This window comes from Pollicipes pollicipes, unplaced genomic scaffold (genome assembly GCF_011947565.3).
Source record: "Pollicipes pollicipes isolate AB1234 unplaced genomic scaffold, Ppol_2.1 Scaffold_2543;HRSCAF=2982_pilon_pilon_pilon, whole genome shotgun sequence".
NCBI lineage: Eukaryota > Metazoa > Arthropoda > Thecostraca > Pollicipedomorpha > Pollicipedidae > Pollicipes > Pollicipes pollicipes.
Window position 1 is genome coordinate 151,559 of NW_023596133.1, and position 24,769 is coordinate 176,327.

Here is a 24,769-nt window from a genome sequence, read left to right on the forward strand (position 1 = left end):
GGGCATCGTAGATCCTTCTGATGTGGAAAGCGTGTTATGAATATCCACCCGCTGTGTGGATCATGGATTCACGGATCACAGCGGTCTGGGATTAAAATGTACTGATCGGAGGATCACAGATCACTTTGATCGGCAGATCGTGGACGACACTGGTGTGACGTCTCACGTCTTATTGGCCCCGAGGTCAGGGACCACACTTTTAGGTGGACCACACTGACCTTGGGAGGGAGCACGATTGGGGGATCAAGCTGGAACCTAAGGGAGGCATGAAACACACAAATCCAACTGACAGATAAAACTGAAAATAAATGGAAGGATTACGAAAAGGTATCACGCTGGCCAAAGTTCTCTAACCACGCGTGTCGAAAGGACAAAATAAAGTGACTTGGAAAACAAACGATCATCGGTAGCGAAGACCAAGGCATGAAATCAAGGCATGAAGTCAAGGCATGAAACCATTTCACATGGTCGCCTTGAGCAAATTATTGGGCATCCTCGATTAAACTGTTCCGCAAGTCACCAATCACTCTAACCGCAAGAGAACAACTTAGCACTAAAACTGCACATCGGCTTGGCGCTGAGATCACAGATCCCTCAGAAGACCACTGACCAGGCCGGCAGACCGCTGACCAGACCGACAGACCGCTGACCAGGCCGACAGACCGCTGACCAGGCCGGCAGACCCCTGACCAGGCCGGAAGACCGCTGACCAGACCGACAGACCGCTGAACAGGCCGACAGACCGCTGACCAGGCCGGCAGACCGCTGACCAGACCGACAGACCGCTGACCAGGCCGACAGACCGCTGAACAGGCCGGCAGACCGATGACCAGACCGACAGACTGCTGACCAGACCGACAGACCGCTGAACAGGCCGGCAGACCGCTGACCAGGCCGACAGACCGCTGGCCAGACCAGCAGACCACTGACCATGTCGACAAACCGCTGACCTGGCCGACAGACCGCCGAACACTCGGACGGCCGGCGAAAGATCCGCGCGCGCGCCCGCGGCCGCAGTTGCGCCGCTTGGCTGATGATGGACCGATAAACAGCCGGCGACGGGCCGCTGACGGTCCTGCTGCTGTCACGTGACACCTGAATGAGCTTCGTGATGCATCGCTGATCGTCGGGAGACGGCGGTGGGCGCTGACACGCCACAGGTCACCGGAGGTCACGACAGGTCGGACTGCGCGGCGCGGGCGGCGCTGGGGTGGTCGGCGCCGGTCCGTGGCGTGACCTCGACGGCTCAGGTGATCCGACCACGGGAGACGGACTTTTGTGGGCAATTGGAACGTCCGCGTTGATAGGGGATCAATGGAGAAGGAAAGAGGATCAGGAAAGAGACACGACCACAGGACGTTAGTAACGCTAGGCGATGAACAGAGGAGGGAATGTAATTAAGAGGGAGACACGGTCACAGGAGTTACCCTCATACGAATATTAATAGAATATGCGTATCAAATATATATATATATATATATATATATATATATATATATATATATATTATTTGTATTATATATAATATTCATATATTGTTATATATTATATATCTTAATTATATATAATATCTATATAAATATATAGAAAATAAATAGGAGAATATAGTGGAAAATAAGGAACATACACGACATGGAAGAGGGAAGAAGCGTCAGCCGCAACTGAACAATTCTTTAGAAGACACGAAGACGGAAAGGAAAAAAGAAAGACCCAACGCAATTGTAGAGTCCGGGGTGGGGGTGAGAACCGAGGACAGGTACCAGAACAAGGAAAACACTGGAACAACAGAGAACAAGTTCAGCATTTATCAGTGATCCCCTCGTCCATGTTGTTCCACTCCGGTGAGTTGCATCCCACCAATCTAACGGCGGAGCTTTCCGAAGGCGCAGCGCTGACACAGCGTATCGCTTCCCGTGCCGCTGCTGGCGCTGGCTCCGGCCGGCCGGACGCTCAGCTGATCCTCTCCGCCAGCCCCGTGAGGGCCGTACCTGGGCCGCGCGCGTGCGCCGCGCGCCGACGGACAGCCCGTCGGCGTAAGTCTGCGCGCCTAATGAAGCCGATTCGTCTTGTTTCGCCAGACCGTTTCGCTGATTCGTTGCCCGCGCACGCATCCGACATAAATCCCTCGGCGGCGCAAGCGGCTGACGCGCGGTCAGTGACACCACGTGGCGCCGGAGGACACGCGCGCCCCGTTCTCACGTGGCGGCCGGCAGGCGCAGGCGTAACCACGGCAGGCGCGAGGTAAGGCGGGAATGTAAGGCGAAAGGAACGTGGCTTCCGGGTTCCGGCATCGCCAGAGGAGGCTTCGGGCAGTGGCTCCTTACTTGGGTGATGCTCGTCAAGATCTAAAAAGTGAGCCCATCGGTCTTGAACGCGTGCTCGTGTGGTGATTGTGATCTTTATCCCACTCTTGGCTAGCGTGTGGGCTGGAAAATCTGGCCTTCATAGGCGAAATGTTTGCCGCATACCTGAAACAGCTTCCCGTCTATGATGCAGCGGAATGCATCGTCCATGATTATTTCCAATAACCATTCCGCCTTAACTATTTTCCAAATCGCCGTTTTCACATCCAGCACGCCATCGATATCCGAAATCGGCACTTCGGTGTGCCATCACCAACCCCGCTGACCCTGACCTGGCGGCTCCGTCACGACATTGACCCTGACAGGCGCGCCGCCTCGCCGCCGGCGGGTCACGGATCCGGTGGCACGGCGCCCGGCCCGCGCGTCCGCGCCCGCCCGTAAACCATCGCCGATGGGCTACACATCGCGATGGGGCGGGTTATGGGAACGCGTGGAGCCCATTACTGCAGCGCGACGACGCGACGCTGGCAGGCTCTATCCACACACCGAGAGATGGAGGAAGCGCTAAATCGTGCCGAAGGTCAGACGATGAGGCGGTCTGCCGCGTGGTGAGGGCGGGGGTGACGACGACGGCGCTCGGCCTGGACATGACACGCATGGAACAGCGGGCATCTGGGCTACTGAGCTGGAATAGCGAACCTCATTGCAGTTCCACAGCTCGCTAGACATCATCATGACCATTAATACCACCAATGCCGACATGCGACTGTACGGTGTAAGAAACTGCAAATCTACCCCATAAGCCTCTGCCTGGGTCAGGTTTTCATCACCATTTCGCACCGTACGCAAGCTCTCACGGCCAGCTTCAGTCGTTGCCTACCGGCTAAAGACGGCGCGAAGGCAATTAATCGATAAGTGTCGACTCCGTTGTTGCCCCAGACAAGAGGTGCAGATGCCTGAATGACGTTGATTGTCTGAGCTGTCGGCGATGCAAAATGGGCTGCCAACGAAGCCGAGGAACAACATGGTGGAGCAGAACGAACGGAGGGAATTCTCAGACATGGTCGGGTTAATTATGGAGCGGTAGGTTCACAGACTTCTAGGGCATACTGGTGTTTCCGCAATAAATGGAATGGGTTGTTTCGCCCCTCCAATCGTGCGTTGCATCCAAAGCAAATCCATACTTAATGGATACATCTGAATGCATCTAAATTTGATACACCACTGCAATAATCTTGTCTTTCAGCTGAAAAACACGTGACGTGGCACTCACGGTACTTGCGACTTGCGTAAGGGCGGCAAAACCAAGAATCGATGCATGTTCCGAATGCTCATGCACGACCATGGAACTAGCCTCGACAAAAACGTGCCGCACGGACAACACAAGGAAGGTAGTGACGCAAACACGCGAGACGTACGAATAGGAAGTGAAATATAGTTGTGCGTAATACGGCGCGTGCAGGATTTTTCAAGGGATGGGGGAGAGGCGGTCAGGCCTTTGGCAAGGGGTTCTCGGCTGCAGGATCCCTTATTCTCAGCAGGCTGGAATTGCGTTCTTGGGGGGGGGGGATTACGAAGCTGGGTCTGGGCTTCTCCCTGCCAAGCGCGAAAGAGTACAGACCCAGCGTGGAAGTAGTGTCCTCCAGGCTGAAGGGAGGAGAGTGTCGGGTAGCCCCAATTGTCTGCCACATATTGGGTGCCCCATTGCGTGTCATGAATGGGCAGCACACTCGTCAGAACATGCGAAGCTCCCGCAAGAGCGCCCAAGAGGATACACAAAAGTAAATATTAGGTGCTATAGGCTACGTTTATGCATACACCTGCTACCGCCGTGACCAGCTTGTGTAAACACTTACGGCCTCAACGAAAGGCGCAACTGAAATACGCCGCTGCCAGCCCCTTTACTTTCAATAAATTTGACATTAGTCACCCCATCTCATCAAAACAGCCGGCACGGCGTTCATAAAAACGCAACATTAGCGCCGGTAAAAACCCAATAGCACTACCAAATGGCCGATACCATCTCGGGAGGGCCGAGCGCGGCGTCTGCCCTCTGTCAGACGGGCGACCCAACGAACGGGGCTGCGCCGTTTTTGCCAACGAAGAATGCATTCAGGCGGCGCAGCCATGGGTTGCCGTGGAGGCGGTGGCTGATTTTACGACCCGCTGCGTCACGTTCGCGCGTGATGGCAGGGACGCCGTTCCGACACGGCCAAACCGGCGGAGCGACAGCCCGCCGCCGGCACTGCCACTGTTTAGATTGAGCCATCCCACGGACTGGCGCCGCGGTGTCGGCCCCGAGCCGGACGCAAGCGAAGTGTCGCCCTGCAAGCGGACAGTCTGCCGCACACTGTGTCGGCCCGCCGCCCGCCAGGCCGTCCGGCTGACCTGCGCACGACTCAGCACGTGCTCGGCGCCGCCCACGGCGACGCGGGGGGCCACACACGACCGCGGCGCCAGCCGACCCTTGTCCAGCTCGTCAGGGCGCCGGCACACGACCTTTCGCCAGGTGGCGCCGACAGCAGATGGGAGCAGCTATATGAAGCGGCCTGAGCTACGGCCGGCTGTGGGTCGGAGATGAGGGGTGCTGAGAGGCGGCCTTCAGCAGAGCGGCATCGAGTGTTGTCCCACGTTATGTCGGCTCTGGGGCGCGTGTCATGCTCCTCTGCTGCGTCCTTTCGCTCTGGCTTCGACGACGAGACGGCCTGGCATGCAACTTCCCTGATCTTCATCTTGCACCGGATGGTATCAGCCCGTTAATCTAATGGAGCGTGCTGACATTCCGCACGCCAACGCTCCCTCCAGGCCACGGCGTCATGATCGCCAGGATGCAGCAAACCGGTGAGCACCGCCGACAGGCGCTAAGCAACGGCCTGTGCCGACGGCGGGGTGGGAGGGATGTTGAGGGTTTGGGGCGGGGCAGAGCTCTGGGCCCAGTCTGAGCACCTGCGCCGGCCATCCGGCGGGCGCCCGGCCGTCCACCACCGGACCTGGCCAAACAAACACGGCCGACACAGGACCGCCGCGGCCCGCGTCGTGACAGGTCTAGACAGGCTCTGACTGGCGTCCGTCTCAGCGGCCGAACACCGGCGGCGCGCGGCGGTGAGCACAGCCTCTGACGACACGAAGGAGACCGTCAAACGCATGGCAGTGCTTAGTGTCTTTAGGGGGTCTTACTCCCTCGCTCCAATGTGCGTTTCGGCACCCAGTGCGAGGCACAGATGGCTCCCAAATACGCTAAAAAACACTAAAACTAAAAATCCAGGGACACATCCCAGTGGGTATGTGAGGCCTCTGATAAATCGTCCATGGGCGTGTCCCATTATCAACAAATTTCTAGTGGGCGTGCCCCATCCCTAACATATCATCAGTGGGCGTGTTCCATCCCTAACAGATCGCCAGTGTGCGTGTCCCGTTCCCAACAGATCGTCAGTGGGCGTGTCCCGTTCTCAACAAATCTTTGGTGGGCGCGCCCCACCCCTAACATATCATCAGTGGGCGAGTCCCATCCTAACAGATCGCCAGTGTGCGTGTCCCGTTCCCAACATATCGTCAGTGGGCGTGTCCCATCCCTAACAGATCGTCAGTGGGCGTGTTCCATCCCTAACAGATCGCCAGTGTGCGTGTCCCGTTCCTAACAGGCCGTCAGTGGGCATGTCCCGTCTCTAATGGATCGTCAGTGGACGTGTCCCGTCCTTAAGGGAAATGTTCCACATCTGAAGGCATGAACCAAACATCAGACATGAAGAAAGAGGCTCACTTATAACTATTGGTTTACTTTTAAGTGAAAAAAGACTACTCGAGACAGCACAATTCCCTGTTCGGTAAATGTGTCCCTCAATACGTCATTGTTTGATTACGTCATCGCATCTTGCACAACATTGATTGAGAGCCAACTGATGGCCTTTAAACCGTGAAATCGCGCTCACAAACGCCAGATATGATCGACTCGACCATCATACTTTTCTCGGCCTTGACAGCCGCATGGCTTATGGAATGACATATATGAATGACGTTATTGACGTCCTGAATACCAAGGTGACTTTGAAATGATCCCCCCACTTTCGCGGGCATGCAGCCCAAAAACTGGAGGGACTTAAGCCTTTAAAAGGACAGGGCTGTGAACTGCACCGAAAGGTCTTTAAGATAGCTATTTCGCCATACAAATGGGGAACACTCCCTTTCACAGATCGTCAGTGGGCATTTCCCGTCCCTAACAGATCGTCAGCAGGTATTCCCCGTCCCTAACAGATTGTCAGTGGACGCATCCCGCCTATGGTATTTCAGTGGGTGCATCTCGTCCGTGACATACAGTCAGTGGGCATGTCTCGTCCGTGACATAAAGTCAGTGGGCGCATCTCGTCCGTGACAGATAGTCAGTGGGTGTATCTAAGTCATGACAGATAGTCAGTGGGCGTATCTCTTCCATGACAGATCATCAATGGGCGTATCTCATCCGTGACAAACAGTCAGAGGGCGTATCTCGTCCATGGCATAGGTCAGTGGGCGTGTCCCGTCAGAGTTCCCGCCCGTCAGACCCGTGCCGAGAATGTCTCCGCGCGTCGGCGGCGTCCACCCCGCCCTACCGTCGCCGCCTATTCCCGGCCGGTCGGCGGACACTGATTCAGAACAGCGCGCCGTGGACAAACGACGGCACGCGCGCCGCACAGCCAAGACAAACACCGGCGGCAGCTGCTGGTGCCGCGCGTCACCGCCGCCACTGGGTCAAGGGTTGTGCCGGCGTACAAAGCGTCCGCGGTGCCGGGCGGCGGCGAGGCGGCGCGGCGCCCGGCGCGGGTAAGGTCGGCACCTGTTCCCCCAGCGCGCCGGCCGCTCGTTTGAAGCGCGCGGGCCGGCCGCGCCGGCCGGAGAGCGGCTGTGTTTATTTGCACTGCGGCGAATAGGGTTAATCGGATGATGATGTGTGCACGAGCCGAGCGAGCAGCCACCTGCCGCGCGCGGCTCAGCCCATCCGATGACCGATTGATCGAGGGGAGGTGGCTGAACTCGGCGCCGGGCGGGCGGGGCGGACGCCGGGAGACGCCGGCCCAGACTGCAGGCGGCCCGGCAGGCTCGCACATACCGCAGCGGGGCTGGAGATCTGGCCTGCTGATTTGCAGGGTCATTTCCTCACACCGGCTTGTGGTGAGCAGTGCATTCCCGGCCGCATACCGCTGACTGATGCCATAAGGCATCCCCTGTCGGACACAGCAGGGCTCGTGCTCAGTTGCCGGCCATTACGTGCAACGTTTCGGCATTCGAAGCTACACGTTTCGTATGACGCCCCCAGCAACGCCGTTGAATAGCGATGTTAAACTCGCCGAGCCGTGTAAAACGAGCTGTATTCAGGGCTGACGGCGTCAAAGCCACCGACCCTCACGAACAAACCAGATGAACGACCGCGGCGCAGAGTTCACGCGCCGCACTCTCGCTGTGAATAGCGCCGGGTGATGCCTGGACGGCGGCTGCGGCCCGGGCGCCGCGACTGCTGCGTGAGCCGCATGACAAGCCGCGCCGCCGCCGCCGCGCCGCCGCCGTGGGGTGACGCCCGCACGCGCCGCCGCCGCCGCGCCGCCCGCCGCCGCCGCCGCCGCCGCCGCCGCCGCCGCCGCCGCCGCCGCCGCCGCCGCCGCGGGGGTGACGCCCGCACGCGCTGACAGCCACCCGAAGGACCCAGCCGCCGCCGCCGCCGCCGCCGCCGCCGCGGGGGTGACGCCCGCACGCGCTGACAGCCACCCGAAGGACCCGGCCGCCGCGGCGCCGTCCCCGCCCCGGCTGTCGGCCTCGCTCGGCGGTCGCGCGCGTCGCAGCGTCGCGCGGGTTAAGGCGGCGCCGCGCCGGCGCGCTGCTGCAGCCGACAATGGCCGATTACGGCGACGTGTCCATGGAGCGTCCCGAGCGCCCGGCCGCCGGCGGCCGGCCCCCCCGGCACGGCGCCGCCGCGGAGGCGCGGGTCGCGGCTTGCCTCACAGCGAGTCACTAGTCTTGGCACCGACGCGGCACCAGTCTTGGCACCGGCGTGGCACCAGTCACGGATCACCATCGTGTCACTGCGTCACCACCGCACCAGTGTCGGCGGCGCCGGCTTTGAAGCGCCGCCACGGCGGCAAGCCGGCCATCACCGGGCCACCGTCAGCTTCCGGAACTCGTTGAACTTCTCCAGGTACATCTGGATGGTGTCCGTGGGACTGAAGACGGAGTTCTGGCGGTTCTGAGGACACAGGGCGGACGATTCTTATCTTGTTGCTTCGCGCCCGTGGCTGTCGGCTTTAACGCCGCGGCTCCAGATCCAGCAAAACAAACAACAGAAATCGCGCATCGATCGTACAGCGTTCTCAGTACCATAAACAAGGACCCACGATCGAGACAGATTCATAAACAGCTTAGAGCAATCGTCCGACGCTGATGTTCCCAATCCATCGACACCAGAATCAGTCAGGTTCAGCAGAGGCTGTCCCCAGCTGGTCCCGACCGCAGCCAAAGTCCCCCGCGCCTCAGCACCAAACCTGACCACAGAGCGACGCCAATGCATTTGCGGTTGTTCGACAAACATGCGAACCAGACCGACGCAGTTGGTTGAGTGTGCCAGCAATGTGTAAGCCGGTAACGACTGATAACGTCGGTGGGAATTATCGCCCGAGGGGCACAAAACACCCGGTGACTCCGATCGCCGAAGGATCGCGACGCTCAGTAGAGGGGAATTTAGACTTTAGGGCGCGCCGACTACAATAGTCAAATGGCACCCAAAGCCAAGGCCACGCAAGGGCAGGAGTTGGGTTGGAAGTTTACAAAAAAGCGTGGCTCATCAGCTTCCACGCCGACATGTCCGCACAAAGCCAGCGCCACCGGAAACAGCAGAATACGCTAATGTCTCCATGTGCTAAGCCCTAGCTTGACTTCCGGGCGACGCAATGAACGCCTTTATTTGTCTAACAATACAGCTTACAAGACACGTTATCCAAGAGCGAGCATTACAAGAAGCAAAGAAGGCTTCAAGGCGACAGCCCATGCCATCCGACCTCTTTTTCATGTCCGAGAACGGCAGGAATCCCACCATTCTGGCATTTCTAAAAAAGCGTCCCGCCCAAATTGGCACCCCGGCGCGACCCTTCCGCCGGTCCCCCGACGGAGCGAAGGCCGCCGCGCGCGCCGCCAGAATGTCGAGGTGAGCGGTCATCCGAAATAGTGGCGGCGCCTGCCGAAAACAAACAGCCGTAAATAATCAGCTGAAGCGGGCCGCCGCCGCGGCAGCGGCGACCCGTCGGCGAGCCTCTGACGCGCCGGCGACCCGCCCTCCTCACGCGACGTCGGGGGAGGGGGCGGGCAAGGTCGCCGCCGCCGGCCCGCCCGGCACCGCTCATCTCAACAGTCCAGCTGCGCCGGCGGCGGCGGCGGCGGCATTCCGGGTCGCGCCACGCTCACCACCGCGCGCTCGTGCAGCCGTCCAGTCGTGCGGCACGCCGCGGCCTTGGCGCACGGCACGGCACGTGCGGCGCCGTGCGCCCGGCCGGCGTCGGACGCATTCGTCTGAGCTGGCACCAGAGTTCCCGACCCGGACCCTGATCCCAGCGTCGGCGAATGCGCGGCCGTCGGACGCATTTGTCTGAGCTGGCACTAGAGTTTCCGGCCCGGACCCTGATCCGAGCGCCGGCGAACGCGCGGCCGTCGGCCGAGTCTGAAGGGAAACGGCTCACGGAGAGGAGCGCCCGCTTAGCGGCGCCTACAGGCTGAGCGTGCGCCTGAGCCGGGTCCTGGCGCGCCGGAAGGCGGAGGCGTCTCGGTGGCTCTCACAGGCCGGGGTCCGCCGGGGAAGAGGCCGATGGGCAGCTCTGCCGACCCGCTGTCACGCGGTCTGCCGCCCCCGGCTCTCTCTGGCCCGATAGTCTGGTGTGGAGAGGACAGGAGCAGTAACGCCACCCCCAGACATGATCGGGACTGAAAGAACCGGGACAGAAACGAGTAACCTTAAAATGGCCGGAGCCCTTCCAGTGTGTCTGTGCCAAGCCTGGAAGAGGCCGCCGATGAGGTAGAACCAGACCCTCTTCAGCCCACCCATGACGGCGTTGGAGGACGCCGACACTTATTACGCCGGCCAAGGACGAGTCATAGCTCACATAGTCTGTCTGGGTCGGAGCTGCGAGCTCACTCAGCCTGTCTGAACCGGAGCTGTGAGCTTACTCAGCCTGTCCAGGCCTGACTCGGGCTGGCGCGAGCGCGGCCGCCTGTCTCATTAGTCACGGCCGGTGCCGCGTCGACGTCCCGGGACCGGCTTCCATCGGGGCGCTGATCAATTAGCGTCGGCCCGCTCCCGCAGCCGCTGCGGCACCGTCCGACGGCCAGCCGAGGCGCGGTGGCGGCGAGACACGTGCCGCGACCCTCGGACCGGACAGCGACGCGGTTGTAACGCAGCACGCCTGCGAGTGCCGCCGCCGGCGCCTCAACTGCCCGCCGCGCGCTCGCGGCACCGCGCGCTCGCGGGCGGTGTAACGCGCGCCAGGAGCCGGCGCGACGGAAAACACGTGCCATAATGGTGCACCCGGGTGGCGTGTAACCACGGCCTCTGTACAAGCTGGGCTGAGCAGCTTCCCAGCGGCACAGTCCGCGCAACGGATCGCAGCCCGAGCCCACCGTCTGAACGGCCTGAAACTGCAGCCGTCTCACACGCAGCCGGCGGCTGGCGCACGTCGTCCGGGGCCGGGCTGGCCAGCAGTCACCGGCCCTGACCGGCGACCACCGGCCCTAACTGGCCGACCACCGGCCCTGACCGGCGACCACCGGCCCTAACCGGCGACCACCGGCCCTGACCGGCGACCACCGGCCCTAACCGGCGACCACCGGCCCTGACCGGCGACCACCGGCCCTTACCGGCGACCACCGGCCCTTACCGGCGACCACCAGCCCTGACCGGCGACCACCGGCCCTAACTGGCGACCACCGGCCCTGACCGGCGACCACCGGCCCTAACCGGCGACCACCGGCCCTGACCGGCGACCACCGGCCCTAACCGGCGACCCACCGGGCCCTGACCGGCGACCACCGGCCCTTACCGGCGACCCACCAGGCCCTTGACCGGCGACCACCGCCCTAACCGGCGACCACCGGCCCTGGACCGGCGACCACCGGCCCTAACCGGCGACCACCGGCCCTAACCGGCGACCACCGGCCCTAACCGGCGACCACCGGCCCTAACCGGCGACCACCCGCCCCTGACCGGCGACCACCGCCCCTTACCGGCGGACGTCGCTCCCGACCGGCGGATGTCGCTCCTTGCCGGCGGATGTCGCTCCTTGCCGGCGGATATCGCTCCTGACCAGTAGATGTAGGCGGATAACGCTCCTGACTGACGGATATCGTTCCTGGCTGGAGGACCACCGCCCCTTACCGGCGGACGTCGCTCCTGGCCGGCGTGTGCCACCATTGACGGACAGATGCGGGCACCGACTGGCTGACCCCAACAGCCATCACCAACACCATCCAGACCGAACAACAGCCGCGCAGGTCCCGCGCTGAGCCCGGAGCCGAGACTGGCGACAGCGACCGGTGTGGAGGTGCGCTCACCTGGATGTACGGCGGCAGGGTGGAGGGCACCGTGCTGCCCAGGAAGGACTGCATGAACTCCCAGACCATCTCCCAGCAGAGCGCGGGGACCACGCAGGCCAGATACGACACCTGAGGACAGGGGGGAGGGGGTACAGCGCGACGGGTCCGCATCTGCACGACAGTCCACACGCAGGTCGCACGTGATGCCGGGGACGAGCGTGCCACGTGGGCGCCGCAGCACTGCAACCCCACACAGACCACGAACCTTAAAGAACGCTCCATTCATACTACTTGAAACGGCCCAGCTCTCAGCGAGGTTTTCCCAACAGTGAGTCTTGGCGTGGCTGCGGGATCTAAGCCAGTGAGTGCGAGCGAAGCATTCCCCAATTAAGACCAGCGCTCCCATCTGATCTCCGCGTCCGTGTCAGCCGGCCTGGCGGCGCGCCGCGGCGGCCCTGGAGGCGGGTGGCCGGGGATAACTCAGCCGGCGGTGACGCCCCTGGCCTGGAGGACGGGGTCGTCGGGCGGCGGCGCTCCATCACGGAGAGAGAGAGGCCCACCCACACAGCGGAGCGGCGTCCGGGCGAGGCTTCCGTGTCAACAGAGGAGGGAGGGAGGGAGGGAGGGGGGGAGGGAGAGGGAGAGAGGAAATGAGGCAATGAAGGAAGGAGGAAATGGGAAGGAGAGGGAGGGAAGGAGGGAATAAATGGGAGGGAGAGGGAGGGAATGGGGGGGGGGGGGAGAGAAAGGGAGGGAAGGAGGGAGAAAATCGGAGAGGGAAGGAGGGAGGGAAAGATATGAAGGAGAGAGAGAGAGAGTAGAGAACACGAATTAAGTACGCAGTCAACGGAGGGGTGGCGAGAGGGGAGTGTGTAAAAGAAAGGGAAAAGGGAGATGCCTGAGACAGAGGACGGAGGCGGAATTGTCCACGCATGCACACATAGCGTAAACACGACACAAGCGTCGTCGCTAATGGAGGCAAGGAAATCGTCCTCTAAGTGCAGCACAGGCGTGGGAAATGGCGCCCCGTCCCGCGTCAGCCCTCCTTCTCCCACCGCCCCAAGTCTTAGGGATATCTCCACGAGAATATCGTGATCCTTTACTGGTCATATATAGGTCCTACGTACTATCACATCAAGAGCCCATACACTAAAACCACCACCGCGACCTAGCTTTACCATTAATTCAAGGTCTTCCAGCCCATGTAAATCTTGTACCGTGTTAGGTTCTTTCAAAACACGATATAGCATTGATGATTCAAAGTCGTCGTAGCCGCTGCTTACGCACGCAGCCACTGAGTCAGAAGACGCACCATCCTCATCCCATCAACAATTTACACTCGTGTAACGGTCCCATGACACGCTTAGTCCCCAGCGGGATGCTTCTACACAGACACTGCGGTTGGAGCTCACGACTGCTGGCCCTGACAACCTCCGGTCATTCGCACCTCCACTAGAATGCCCTTGAAGCTGCCGGACATGGTCACACTGCCGAGCTTGACCACGAAGTCGCCCATCTCGTAGCGGTTGCCCTTGGACTCGATGCGCGTCTGCTTCTTGTTGGACGTGTACAGGAGCGCCACCTTGGGCAGCAGCGCGTCCAGCAGCGTGTCGGCCACCAGCACCGGCTGCTTGGCGCCTCCCTCCAGGATGGCGAACACGCTGGCCGGCTCCTCCGTGTTGTGCAGCACGTTCAGGATCCGCTGCGAGTTCCCCGGCACTGTGGAGAGTGTCGGTGTCAGCGCGACAGGTAGCGCACGCCACCGGGTGCGGTCGCCTAGGTAACTGCGGTCGGTTCAGCACGTGTCCAGACATGGTTGTCGTGGCCCACGACACGGCATAGGTCGACTGTCACACGTATCAGTGTACTGTTTGAGTGGCATGTGCGACGCGTAGCAAGGACAATTGCGGTGTCATCCGCTGGGTTCACCGGACACTTCACGGACGGCGCAAACGTGCCACGCTAGCGGCGCCAACACCCCGCAGCGACGCAAAACAGCGTTGCGGAATTGGAATAGCGTAGCCTTTCTCACGGCAGATGCGAGGGACGGCTGCGACTCACATGTGGATTTGGGACCTGGGACGCTCAGGGCCCGTTGACATAATCACTGATCAGAAGCATCTTAAGAGGTCCTGAGCTAAGTGACTTTCTCCTACGCCGCGGGGAAATTTTAAGTTGAACGGCAGGAGCCGGCCGCTCAGCCTTTTCGGACGTTTTTTGCGTATCACCATCAGGTGTCAGAAACCACAGCGTTTGAGAACGCACGAATGCATCGTCTACAATCCATCAATCAACGCTAAATTGTCCCGTCTACAGCAACGTAAACAACCGACCCGGAAACGGCCTGTGTAGCCTTACAAACGCCTTTCAGTGCATTAGTCGCTGGGTCTGAACCAAGACAAAAGCGACCATATCACCACGCAGGTGGGTGGCCAAATCGGTCATCGCCAAAGCCAAGCCAAAATAATTGCACCTTTTCAGTGTTTTCGCTACAATGAACGCAATCTTTAACCTCCCCAGCACCTCGGCGGCTGAAATGGCCAGACCCATTTACCAGCCCATTCTCAAGCGATCATTCCAGTCTCAGCTCGGCAACTGGCGGCTTGTCCTTGCCAGCGGAAAGGCGCCATGGGGAGAAGGTGCATTTCTCGGCTGAGTAACAGCCTCACAAAGAGGGGCAGTGTCAGACTGGGGACAGGATTCCTCCTCTGACAGAAGACACGTCGTTCCCCTAACCACCGAGTACGGGGAGCACTTGCTCAGCCAACCTCCACCCAGAAGTGTTTGTTAGCCGAGAAGCTGATCAGATGAGCGAGATGAGAAGCTAAGGTCAGCGAGCACACCACAAGCATTCCTCAGTGGTTTTAGTGATGCCAGAGAGCAAAGAGCATATCATATGCGCATACCTACTCTGGCGAAAGAAGCTGGATTATATCATATGACCGACCCCACGACGCTGGTGTTGATCTCACAGGAATTAGCGGGCAGTTTCCCAACGTACCCGACCGCGCTGAATGGTTCGTTTACATATCCTGCTCGGGGTGACACTGGGTCGCGATGGATGCACTTGCTCTTACTTCACCCCGGCGTCCCTGTTTTGCGTTCTAAAAGGCCATTGCAACAGCCAATTCGCATCGTACGTTTTTGCGGACCATAGGTCGCGACCGTGCCCAAACAAACTCCGGATAAAAAGCTGTCATGCCGTTTCTCATCCCAAGCTCCAGATAACTTCCGGCGAACGAAGTGCAGCTCCGGGCGCGGGCGGCGAGCGCTTAGTGTCAGCATCGCGCAATGCCTGCGCAATGATGCACGCGCCCAAGCGCGATGCTGAAGTTTTGCAGACAGCGGACCGCTCTGAAAGCTACGCACTTGGACGCGCAGTTTTTATATCTATATACTCTCTGGGAAGTTGCGTCAACACATCGCTTTAAAACGATCATTGCTCGCGGATGACCCCTACCTTATCAAATGATATGATGCCTCTCCCCAGCCCCAACTTTCTGTCTAGTAGTGTTTCCAAAGCAGGTCAACAAGAGGCCAAGTCTCTGAAGTAGATCAACCAGTAAGACATCATTCTCCCGCAGCCCCGCCCAATGGCCGCCCGGCCAGGGGCGACGGATTGTTGTGGGGGGGGGGGGGGGGGGCAATGGACAATCGTCCGTTAATTTGACAAAACCTAGGCAAATGTCGCGCTCTTCCGCTACATGGAGAAACAACGACAGTGTCCAGGATCCGGCGCTGTTCGGCACAGGGTCTACAGCTCTTGCTTGGGCACGGGTCGCCGGCAGCCGACGCTCCAGTTCCGCTCCCGCGCGCCGGAGCCAGCCCGGCCTGGGCCTGCCCGTGACCTCGCGGGGCCGCCGGGCACAACGCTGACTGTCATGCGTAGACGCTCCACAGTCACCGCCACACCATCAGTACTGGCTGTCAGTGGCCCGCCGGAGCCGGCGATGGCAGGCAGCCGCCGACGAAACACGCCCAGGGCGAACGCTGGCAGGCTGGCGAAGACACGGGCCCGGGATCATGGTGGCCTCAGGGACTGATAGTAGGTGCGTACATGCCCGACTGGCGGCCTTACCAGTAGCACCACAAGACACATAACAGTAAAAAGCCAAGCATCACGAAAATCGTTCCAAAGCAACTGTGCGCTTCTGAAGTCAACGTGCTCAGCATGATTTTGTTATCTCCCAACAACTTAACTACGTGAAGTCCTACACCAGCGTCTTCTGTACTTGCGTACCAGCGTACTTCTGTACCAGCGTCTTTTGTACTGCAGGTGTCATTGCTTAAATAACGACCGAACAAATTGACCACACAACTATAGCTGTCCAGTTTGCGGAACATGACTAACTTCGTCCACAGCAAGGTTTTCACCGGAAGCTCACCATTCTTAGTCCCCGCCCACACCGCAATTGCCGGAACAGAGACACAAAGTCGACTCAGCGGAACAGCGGTGGCAGCACGGGCGCGGCAGACGCACGGGTGCGGACAGACGGAAGTGGACTGGAAGGGGGAGGGGGCGGGGGATGCAAGGCCGACTGTCCCGGTGGTGCAGGTGGGCGGGCAGGGAGAGGGGAGGCCGGCACGCGCGCGCGCGGCCCGTTTGAAGCCCACATCACAGCGCGACAGGACGGCGGGGCATGAAGGACCCCGCCGGCTGACGTGTCAACGGCGCACGTGAAAAATGACGCACCGCACGACCGCTTTGCAAAGATTGAAACCGTTACACGCGGAAAACAGGCTTGTTGTGAGCGAGTGCGTGCGTTCTGGCGCGTGTGGCGGGAAAATCACAACAGATCAAAGCGACGCGCCGCTGCAATCGTGAGGAAGAACACAAACCCACCAATACGGAACATTCAAAGTCATGTCCAGCAGTTACACGACCAATGCATGCCAAAGACGGGGCGCGGAGCGGGGAGGGGCGATGGGCGGGAGGTGAGCCCCCAACTTTCTGAAAGTATAACATTGAGCGTTGGCTACTGGCGCTGGCTGGAGAGAAATGATACACAGCACATCCTATCACCCCAAACTTCTGAGCACTTTCGCTGACCATACGCCATAACAAAGGCCACAGCCCTTCATAATTTTCGGTCGCGGTTTCTCAGTCGTTTAAAATAATATTGAGACTTTGTGGTTTTTCTCATTTAACTCACACATAACTTATTACAAGCCCCAGTGCACTTGATAACGACTTCAAAGGGGGTGGCGGAGGAGGGGGGGGGGGGTGCGGAGGTAATATACAGTATTGCTTCCGCAATACGCACAATACTTCGGGCAATACATAGATTTTTGTAAACTGTTATAGTCATTGTGAAACAGCTTATATGTTTGAAGCCAGACAATGTCATACCACTGTTGTCACGTGTCTCGGTGGCCAGAAGTGACACACGTGAATGCTAACAGGATGATAGCAGCGGATCAAGTGAGCAAAGTGTGTGCATCGTCTAAGTCCAGGCGCAAGAGATCGGTTAACTACGAACCAGGGTCGCGTGGCTACATACTTTGTATGGCAATGCTTACGAGTCCGAAAGATGCATTTATAATATGGGACATTTTGTAAGTCACACGCACCCTGTCACCCTGTCATACTGAACGGGGGTGCCATGCACGAATGCTCGTGACATCACAGGGGAAGTTGTTTATTTGTTCTAGTTACGCCCCTGGATTACCATTCGTGGGGTCTAAGATTCGTACAATTAGTTTCAAATAAGTTCAAACCTTAATAAAAAGTTGTATTTTAAATGACATAAACAACTTTTAGACTGCATAAACATCTGACTATCAATCATTACTTAAAACGGCTAGGAAAGCGTTAGCTTAGCGGAAAATACAATATAAAATAGCATAAAGCCAGAAATTGACGATGTTCTCAATTTACCATGAGCTGTAACATCTTGCTTATGGGAAGAGCCAGGCTGGACCGGGCATCACATCTTCGGAGTGAGCTAAATTCACAATGTAAATTGTGATCGACACATAAATGTCAAGCAGAGAGAGAGAGATGTTATCCTGCTTTGTCGCCTTGGGGAACATATCTCGGTCGACCTCCTCCCCACCCCCACCCCACCTGGCCAGCGATGCAAAAAAGCCACAAGAACGCAGGTCGATATCGACGACAAATACTATGTAACATGACAATACGTCATACGTCAATAGCTAACGCGACTTCATAAGATTACGTATCATTATGCCTATCGCATCATGATAGCTATGATCTCGTAATTATGTGAGCACACACGTGTGGCTTCATTATCGAACATATGCAGCTGCGTGATAACACATACGATTACATGAGCATAAATAATTAACGATAGCAGTAGTCTTGTGCACCCTGGAACATGTCCGACAACAACAACAACGTTGTCACCATGTCCATTTCTACGAAATCCGCAACTGGTGACAGCAGCGCACGTGACGCGCATCAGATGCCGCCAGACCAAGCCAGGCGCAGAACGACGAAGACCTCTACGAAATCATCTACAACTGTCGCCGTGTCGCGACGCTCGGAAAGAAAACAGAGCAAAACAGACCGCCTTCGAGTAAGCCGCTAATTTCTGGACCGACAGCTGTAAGCTGGAGAAATGGTTCCAGTTGTTTTTCCTTCGGGTTCGTCAAAATAAACAAAATAGCGCCAGCAAATCCTGGCACGAAGAGCTCCCCGATCCCTCGGTCCCTGAAGAGCTTCAGCGCGGACACAGCCCACAACAGGACAGGCTCACGGCAGCCGCCGGAGAGCAATGCATCCCAACAGCGGACTCAGACTCGACGGCACACCGACACACTGCTGTCCTGTCCTTCAGCGCGGACACAGCCCACAACAGGACAGGCTCACGGCGACCGCCGGGGAACACTGCATCCCGACAGCAAACTCAGACTCAACGGCACACCGGCACACTGCTGTCCCTGCTGTCCCTGCTGCGGGTCCCGTCACCGCTGTCCTGTCCTTCAGCGCGGACATAGCCCACAAAAGGGCAGGCTCACGACGACCGCCAGGGAACACTGCATCCACACAGCAGACTCAGACTCGACGGCACACCGGCACACTACTGTCCTGTTCTTCAGCGCGGACACAGCCCAAAACAGGACAGGCTCACGGCGACCGCCGGGGAACACTGCATCCCGACAGCAGACTCAGACTCGACGGCACACCGGCACACTACTGTCCTGTCCTTCAGCGCGGACACAGCCCAAAACAGGACAGGCTCACGGCGACCGCCGGGGAGCACTGCATCCCGACAGCAGGTTCAAGACTCGATGGCACGCCGGCACACTGCTGCCCCTGCTGTCCCTGCTGTGGGCCCCGTCACCGCTGTTCTGTCCTCCAGCGCGGACACTGCCCACCACAGGATAGGTTCCCGGCGACCGCCAGGGAGCACCGCATCCCAACAGCAGACTCCGACTAGACGGCACACCGGCACACTGCTGTCCTGTCCGACTTAAAATGTTCCCAGGTGCATTACTCGTCGAATTGAAACCGCGCAACTCCAGTGGTACGTTTGGAGCGGATGCCGTGCGCAACAAGCTCGAATGAGGCATTTACTCAGGGGATTTACATCTAAGGAATCCTGAATTTAAATCTAAGGAATCCTGAATTTAAATCTAAGGAATCTTAGTCATAGTCTCTCTAGTCACAGGCATTCACACCTAAGGAATCGCGAGCACAAAGTCAGGCCTTCAAACCATTCCGACAAACCAAGCCAACAAACCAACGATCGTTTTCAACAATCAGCGCTAATGGCTGTGACAGCCAAGTGTCCGCCAACCAAGCGCTAAACTCCGCTCTCATCCGCTGCACGATGCATCACATTCGTCTCCACTAGTCTCCACTAGTACACACGCTCGGGTCCCACCACAGCACCGGCAACCCCTGCCTGATCGCCGCGAGTGGGGCGGGGTGGAGGTGGGGGGGGGGGGGGGGCGCGTGACCAGAACCCGTCCAGCGGCCGCGGCCCGGGACCGTGTCGCGGGCGGAGATCCGAGGGGCCGGCGCTGGCGCCGCCGGCCGCAGTTCTGCCACTTGGCGCGCTCACAGAATCAATCGGCCGCCACCGGCGGCGCGCGGCGGCGCCGCCTCGGACCGGGCGAACAGACCGGCCGCCGTGGGACGGACCGGCCGTGTCGAGCCCCACGCCACACGATCATACTTTGTACTACGTCTCGGCACGCGTGAATCTTCACAGGACACTTTTTTGCATGCATAAACAGAGCGCGACACACATCTCCACGCCCCTTTCATGGAGCACAAGTGCATTTTCGGGAGCATTTGATTTAGCGTATTTGCTGGTGTTGCGTGAAACTAATTCCTTCCATGACCACACCCGTGGATTCGTCAAGATGTTGTCTGCAAGGCGCAGAGAGGCCCGCCTGCTCGCTGCTCCTGTCACTGAGCCTGCACCCAGGTGGGTGACCGTGCAGTCTGCTCAGGGCAGCTCGATGTCTAGACACCGAGCGACACCCCGCGGCGCCCGCACCACCCAGCTCCGTCCACTGGGATGAGATGGGTCCCGCATCCGCCCACAGACAACCGCAACAGACCAGCGGCCCGGCAGAGTCCCGAGCGCTGCTCCGGCGCTGCCAACACCCGCCAGTCCCCGCTTCACACCTGCCGGGGGCATCCAATACAAGCCGCCCGCACTTCGGGAACCGGGCCGTTGTGACGGATGGTGGCGGCTGAGAACTGAGGCACGCGGCTGACCGCCGGTGCGGGAGGCGGGCTCAGCCCAGCGGTACACCGGCGGCGGAGACGGCGCGCCGCCAGCTCCGGGCTCCGCCGCTCCTGACTGCGACTCAGCTGTCTGTTCACGGCAGAGGGCAGGAGTCGAGCAGCGGCCGTGTACCAGACCTGCGGCCCGGTCTTCACCGAACGCACGTTGCGTCACATGGCTAGTTTTGCATTCGCCCAGTCGAATGGGGACAGGGCCTATCGAGATCATGCTTCTCCTGCGACCCGAATCTGGGGCCACCAGGTTGAATACAAATGTACGGGAAGCGGGGCTACGAATAGGAAAGAACCGAACCTGCCCAACATTAGAACTGATCACTTTCTTCTTTTTTTCATCGGTCATGGACTCTTGTTTGTGGGGCGATATATGATGGTGGTCGTACCTAACCTTAATCATGGATGACTAAACACGACTTACCATCATGATCATGATGACTAAAGGTCCCCCCGATTCGCGCCGTTGCTCGCATGTTGTACCGTACCCACCTCTACCAACGGTGTTTGTTGCGCATATTTTCGCCGCTTCGCTCGTTCATTAACGTGTGTGTGTGTGTGCGTCCGCGCTGGCCAATCGCCTGTCTCGTGTACGTGGTGATTCACGTGTGAATAATGCACGTTTTGGGCTGACATTGCAGCATCGTCAACCGCCAAAGGTGTCAGCAGCTCTGAGACCCCGCTGCTGATGGTTGTAACAGAGGAGACATCTGATTCTAAATAATCGTCTACTTCCATAAATATTATTTTTTGTGCTGGATTAAATGAAGGGAAGCTGGGGTTTCGGAAAAGTAACTTAAAAACTGTGTGGACAGACCCTCGAGACCAACAGCGATTGATTATAGTCTATTATTGAGAAGTTTGAAATTCATCTTCATTTTCAAACATTTCAAATATTTTTTAACATTGCTAATCTACAGGAGTATTTCAAGCTGGCAATAGGTGAAATTAACAAGTCGCAGTAATACGTTATTGATACGGGGCCTTAAACTCACCATCAGGGTCGTCAGTAACGCGGCAAACAGTTGACCTTCAAGGGAAGGGCGTCGAAGAATGTCTTAAGAGTTACAGTGGCCTATGTTGTTCTCAAAAACAATGTATCCATTAGCAGGCGTACAATGTCTACCAGAACATTCACGTAATACTGTTGTACGTGCGGCCCACAAATCTTATCTCCTTCCTAGCGAAAAACCGGCTCGTAGGTGGCGCTGCCTCCGCGTGGTCACGCTTAACAATGAGAAGTTACCGATGCCTTAATCCTACAATGGATTTCGGCACGTGAGCGCAATACGTAGCTTGAATCGATGAGCCACAAGATGGCATGGATAATTGCGCGTTGAATGCTGCTTCTATTCAAGGGTGTTAACATAGCACACATCCACGCTACTTGAGCTTTGACTTTCCGGAGATGGTATAACACAAACGGCGAATGGCTGCCAACACGGCAGGTTGCACATACCGCAAGAAGTAGGCACAATAGACACAACGTTCTATGCGAGACGCCACAAAATGATGTTCGGTGGGTCCATCCTCTTTAACATTTTGCACATCAATAAAAATTCACGAACAGACACAGCGGGGTGTTCATCAACCTTGTTCTCATGCAGGGGCAAAATAACATGTCCCGATTTTTTGACAGTTACACCTATGAGGACATCTCACAAGTTGTCAGAGGCAAAGGTGCCATCTACTGTTCCTTTTTTTTGAAGCTGATCGTTGGTTGGCTGGAGTGTTAATCTGCACAATGATTTGCAGCAGGACTGGCCAAGTTTAGGCTTCGTTTTATGTCTGTGGATCTGTGGATCATTCAGATCCAGAGGCAATAGAAGAGAAGAGTTCTGCCATATACAGTGCATAGATGACGCCACCAGGGATTGCATAGATGGAGCCACCAATGACACCACGGATATGTCGCAAAATAATCATGTGAGTGAATTCGTAAGTCTATGGCGCTGCATGACCGAAAATGCACTACAGCCACACCATGCTTCCAAAATCATTTGCAGGTGGTACGGCCCTCGCTGGCCTGCCGCATGAGCCAGGCTACACAGCTTACAAAATCACTATGGCATGACCAGTGGATATTATTACCAGCTACCATCAGCAAAACGCATGCAGGTCAACAATATTTAGTGTACGAATACAGAGTGCATGCACGCGGAAAAAGTGTGAAGACATCACCAATTAAAAATTACAGATAGATATCACCAATGGTATTCAAAATGGAAAAAGCGGCAACACAGACATTTGCAAGGAATGCAGGTCGTCCCTGCGGCATTGCGGGGACGTATACGTAGTACACACACAGGGGTGAAGCCTCGAACGTGACACACTTAAGAACGATATTCTTTACTTAATGTAACCTTTCCTGCGCCGCTCTATGCGCACATTTCCAAAATAAATCGCTTTTCGTAAAAGGCAGCCTTCAAATACAACAAAACTCAGCCCATTTTCCCAATCAGCCAGCCAGCAAAATCAAACTGTTTAGTGACTTTGATACAGCGACAGTCACTGGAACAGAGGAAGACCAATGCTCAGTGACCTTACAGCGCACATAGCGCCACCCAGCCGGCCAACGGCGGGACTCACGCAGCGACGGAGCGGAGAAGTACGTCTCGCAGTCCACCACGAACTGGCCCGAGATACGCGCGCCCAGCGCCGTGATGCGCTTGTGCAGCACGTCCAGCGTCTGCGGCCCCGTCAGGCCCTCGATGAGCGGGAACGTCTGCAGGCTGGCCCAGCACGTGCAGGTCAGGACGCAGATCAGGTGCCAAATAACAGATGGTGTATTTGGGGAATTAGAGACCAATGTGTTTAAAAGGAATGCTCCACATTTGAACACATTGAATCAAGCATCAGATGTGATGAAATAGGCCCACTTAGAACAGTTGTTACATTTTTAAGTGGAAAAGACCGGTCCATGCCATAGCTAGTGCATTATAATCAAAGAGAATGTTTCACATTTGAAGATAATGAAACAAACATCAGATATGAAGAAGCAAGCTCACTTCTAACTACTGATATGCTTCTTAAATGGAAAAGACTGCTCTAGAAAGGACAATGCTCTGATGAGTAACTATTCTCCTCAATGTGTCATGGTGTGAATGCATCATCATACCCTGCACAACACTGAGAGCCAACTAATGGCCAATGTATCTGGAAATTGTGCTCATGCATGCCAGGCACAAATGCCTCAACATCATATTTTCCTTGGCCTTGATCACTGCATGGTTTATGGAATGACAGGATTTTAATGATGTTATTATGTCATGAGTAAGGTGACCATGAAATACTCTCACCAATACATCTTTTCTCATCTTCACAGAGTATGGCTCAGAATCTAGAGGAGCTGAGGTCTTAAGATGGGCATGATTGTGAATAGCATTAAAAGGTCTCCAAGATGGCTATTTGAGTTCAAAACCCACATAAATGTGGAAAACTCCCTTTAACTTATGTTCAATGAACCAACTTCAGTTGGTTATGTGGAAGCAGCAGGATGTTGTAAAAATAATTATATCTGCATACCAAAGTTCAATGAGACCCTTCTTTCCTTATTCAACCACTTGCTCCTAGTTTGTCATGGGTCAGCTTTTCAACACCAGCACTCTTGTCACTTTTTTCACTATAGTATGCTGTAGCATACTAGTCTTTCAACAAAAATGGTTAAGTCAGCTCAAATTGCATCACCGGGGTGGTGGGAGTAGGATGCCATGACAGCGTACCCCTAGCAAAAATGTTTAATCCATATGATCACTGAAAAGTATAGACAAATTGCATTTGGACACATGGCTTTCTCTTAAATCACAATCAAGATAAATCAATAAATTTCAAACATTTTAACATTCACAGTGGGTACACAAAGAAAACTACAATTTTAAATACACAAACTTCTACACAGCCTGCTGTGGAAGGTGAAAGCATGGGTTTATGCAGAATATTTCCCTTATTCATGAAATTCAAAATAAAAGGAGTAAAGCTTCCAGAGCAGCTAATTACAAATTGTGATATGACGCCAGTTGCACTAAAATTAAGCAAACTGTGGCGTGTGGAGGAGAAACCATGGCCCCCACCCTCCCTTTCCCCCAAAGGTTTTAGCATGTGGACCACCACAAGGTAAAATCTGGCACAGGGCAACATTTTGACATAATCCTGCATGGCATGTTAAAACATCCCCAGCCCTTTATACTAAAGGCCAGCTGCAAATTTGCTT

The 24,769-nt window shown here is 56.9% G+C and overlaps 1 protein-coding gene across 1 annotated transcript in view; it reads right to left on the minus strand.

The window, feature by feature from the left end:
- Nucleotides 1-8,274: 8,274 nt before the first annotated feature.
- Nucleotides 8,275-24,769, minus strand: part of LOC119097447 (mediator of RNA polymerase II transcription subunit 20) — a 16,852-nt gene continuing 357 nt past the window's right edge. The window contains exons 2-5 of the mRNA XM_037220481.1: nucleotides 23,149-23,291; nucleotides 13,291-13,562; nucleotides 11,862-11,972; nucleotides 8,275-8,514 (exon numbers count right to left, since the gene is read on the minus strand). Coding sequence (XP_037076376.1) covers nucleotides 8,422-8,514; nucleotides 11,862-11,972; nucleotides 13,291-13,562; nucleotides 23,149-23,291 — 619 coding nt within the window. The 3' untranslated portion in view covers nucleotides 8,275-8,421. The remainder of the gene's footprint in view (nucleotides 8,515-11,861; nucleotides 11,973-13,290; nucleotides 13,563-23,148; nucleotides 23,292-24,769) is intronic.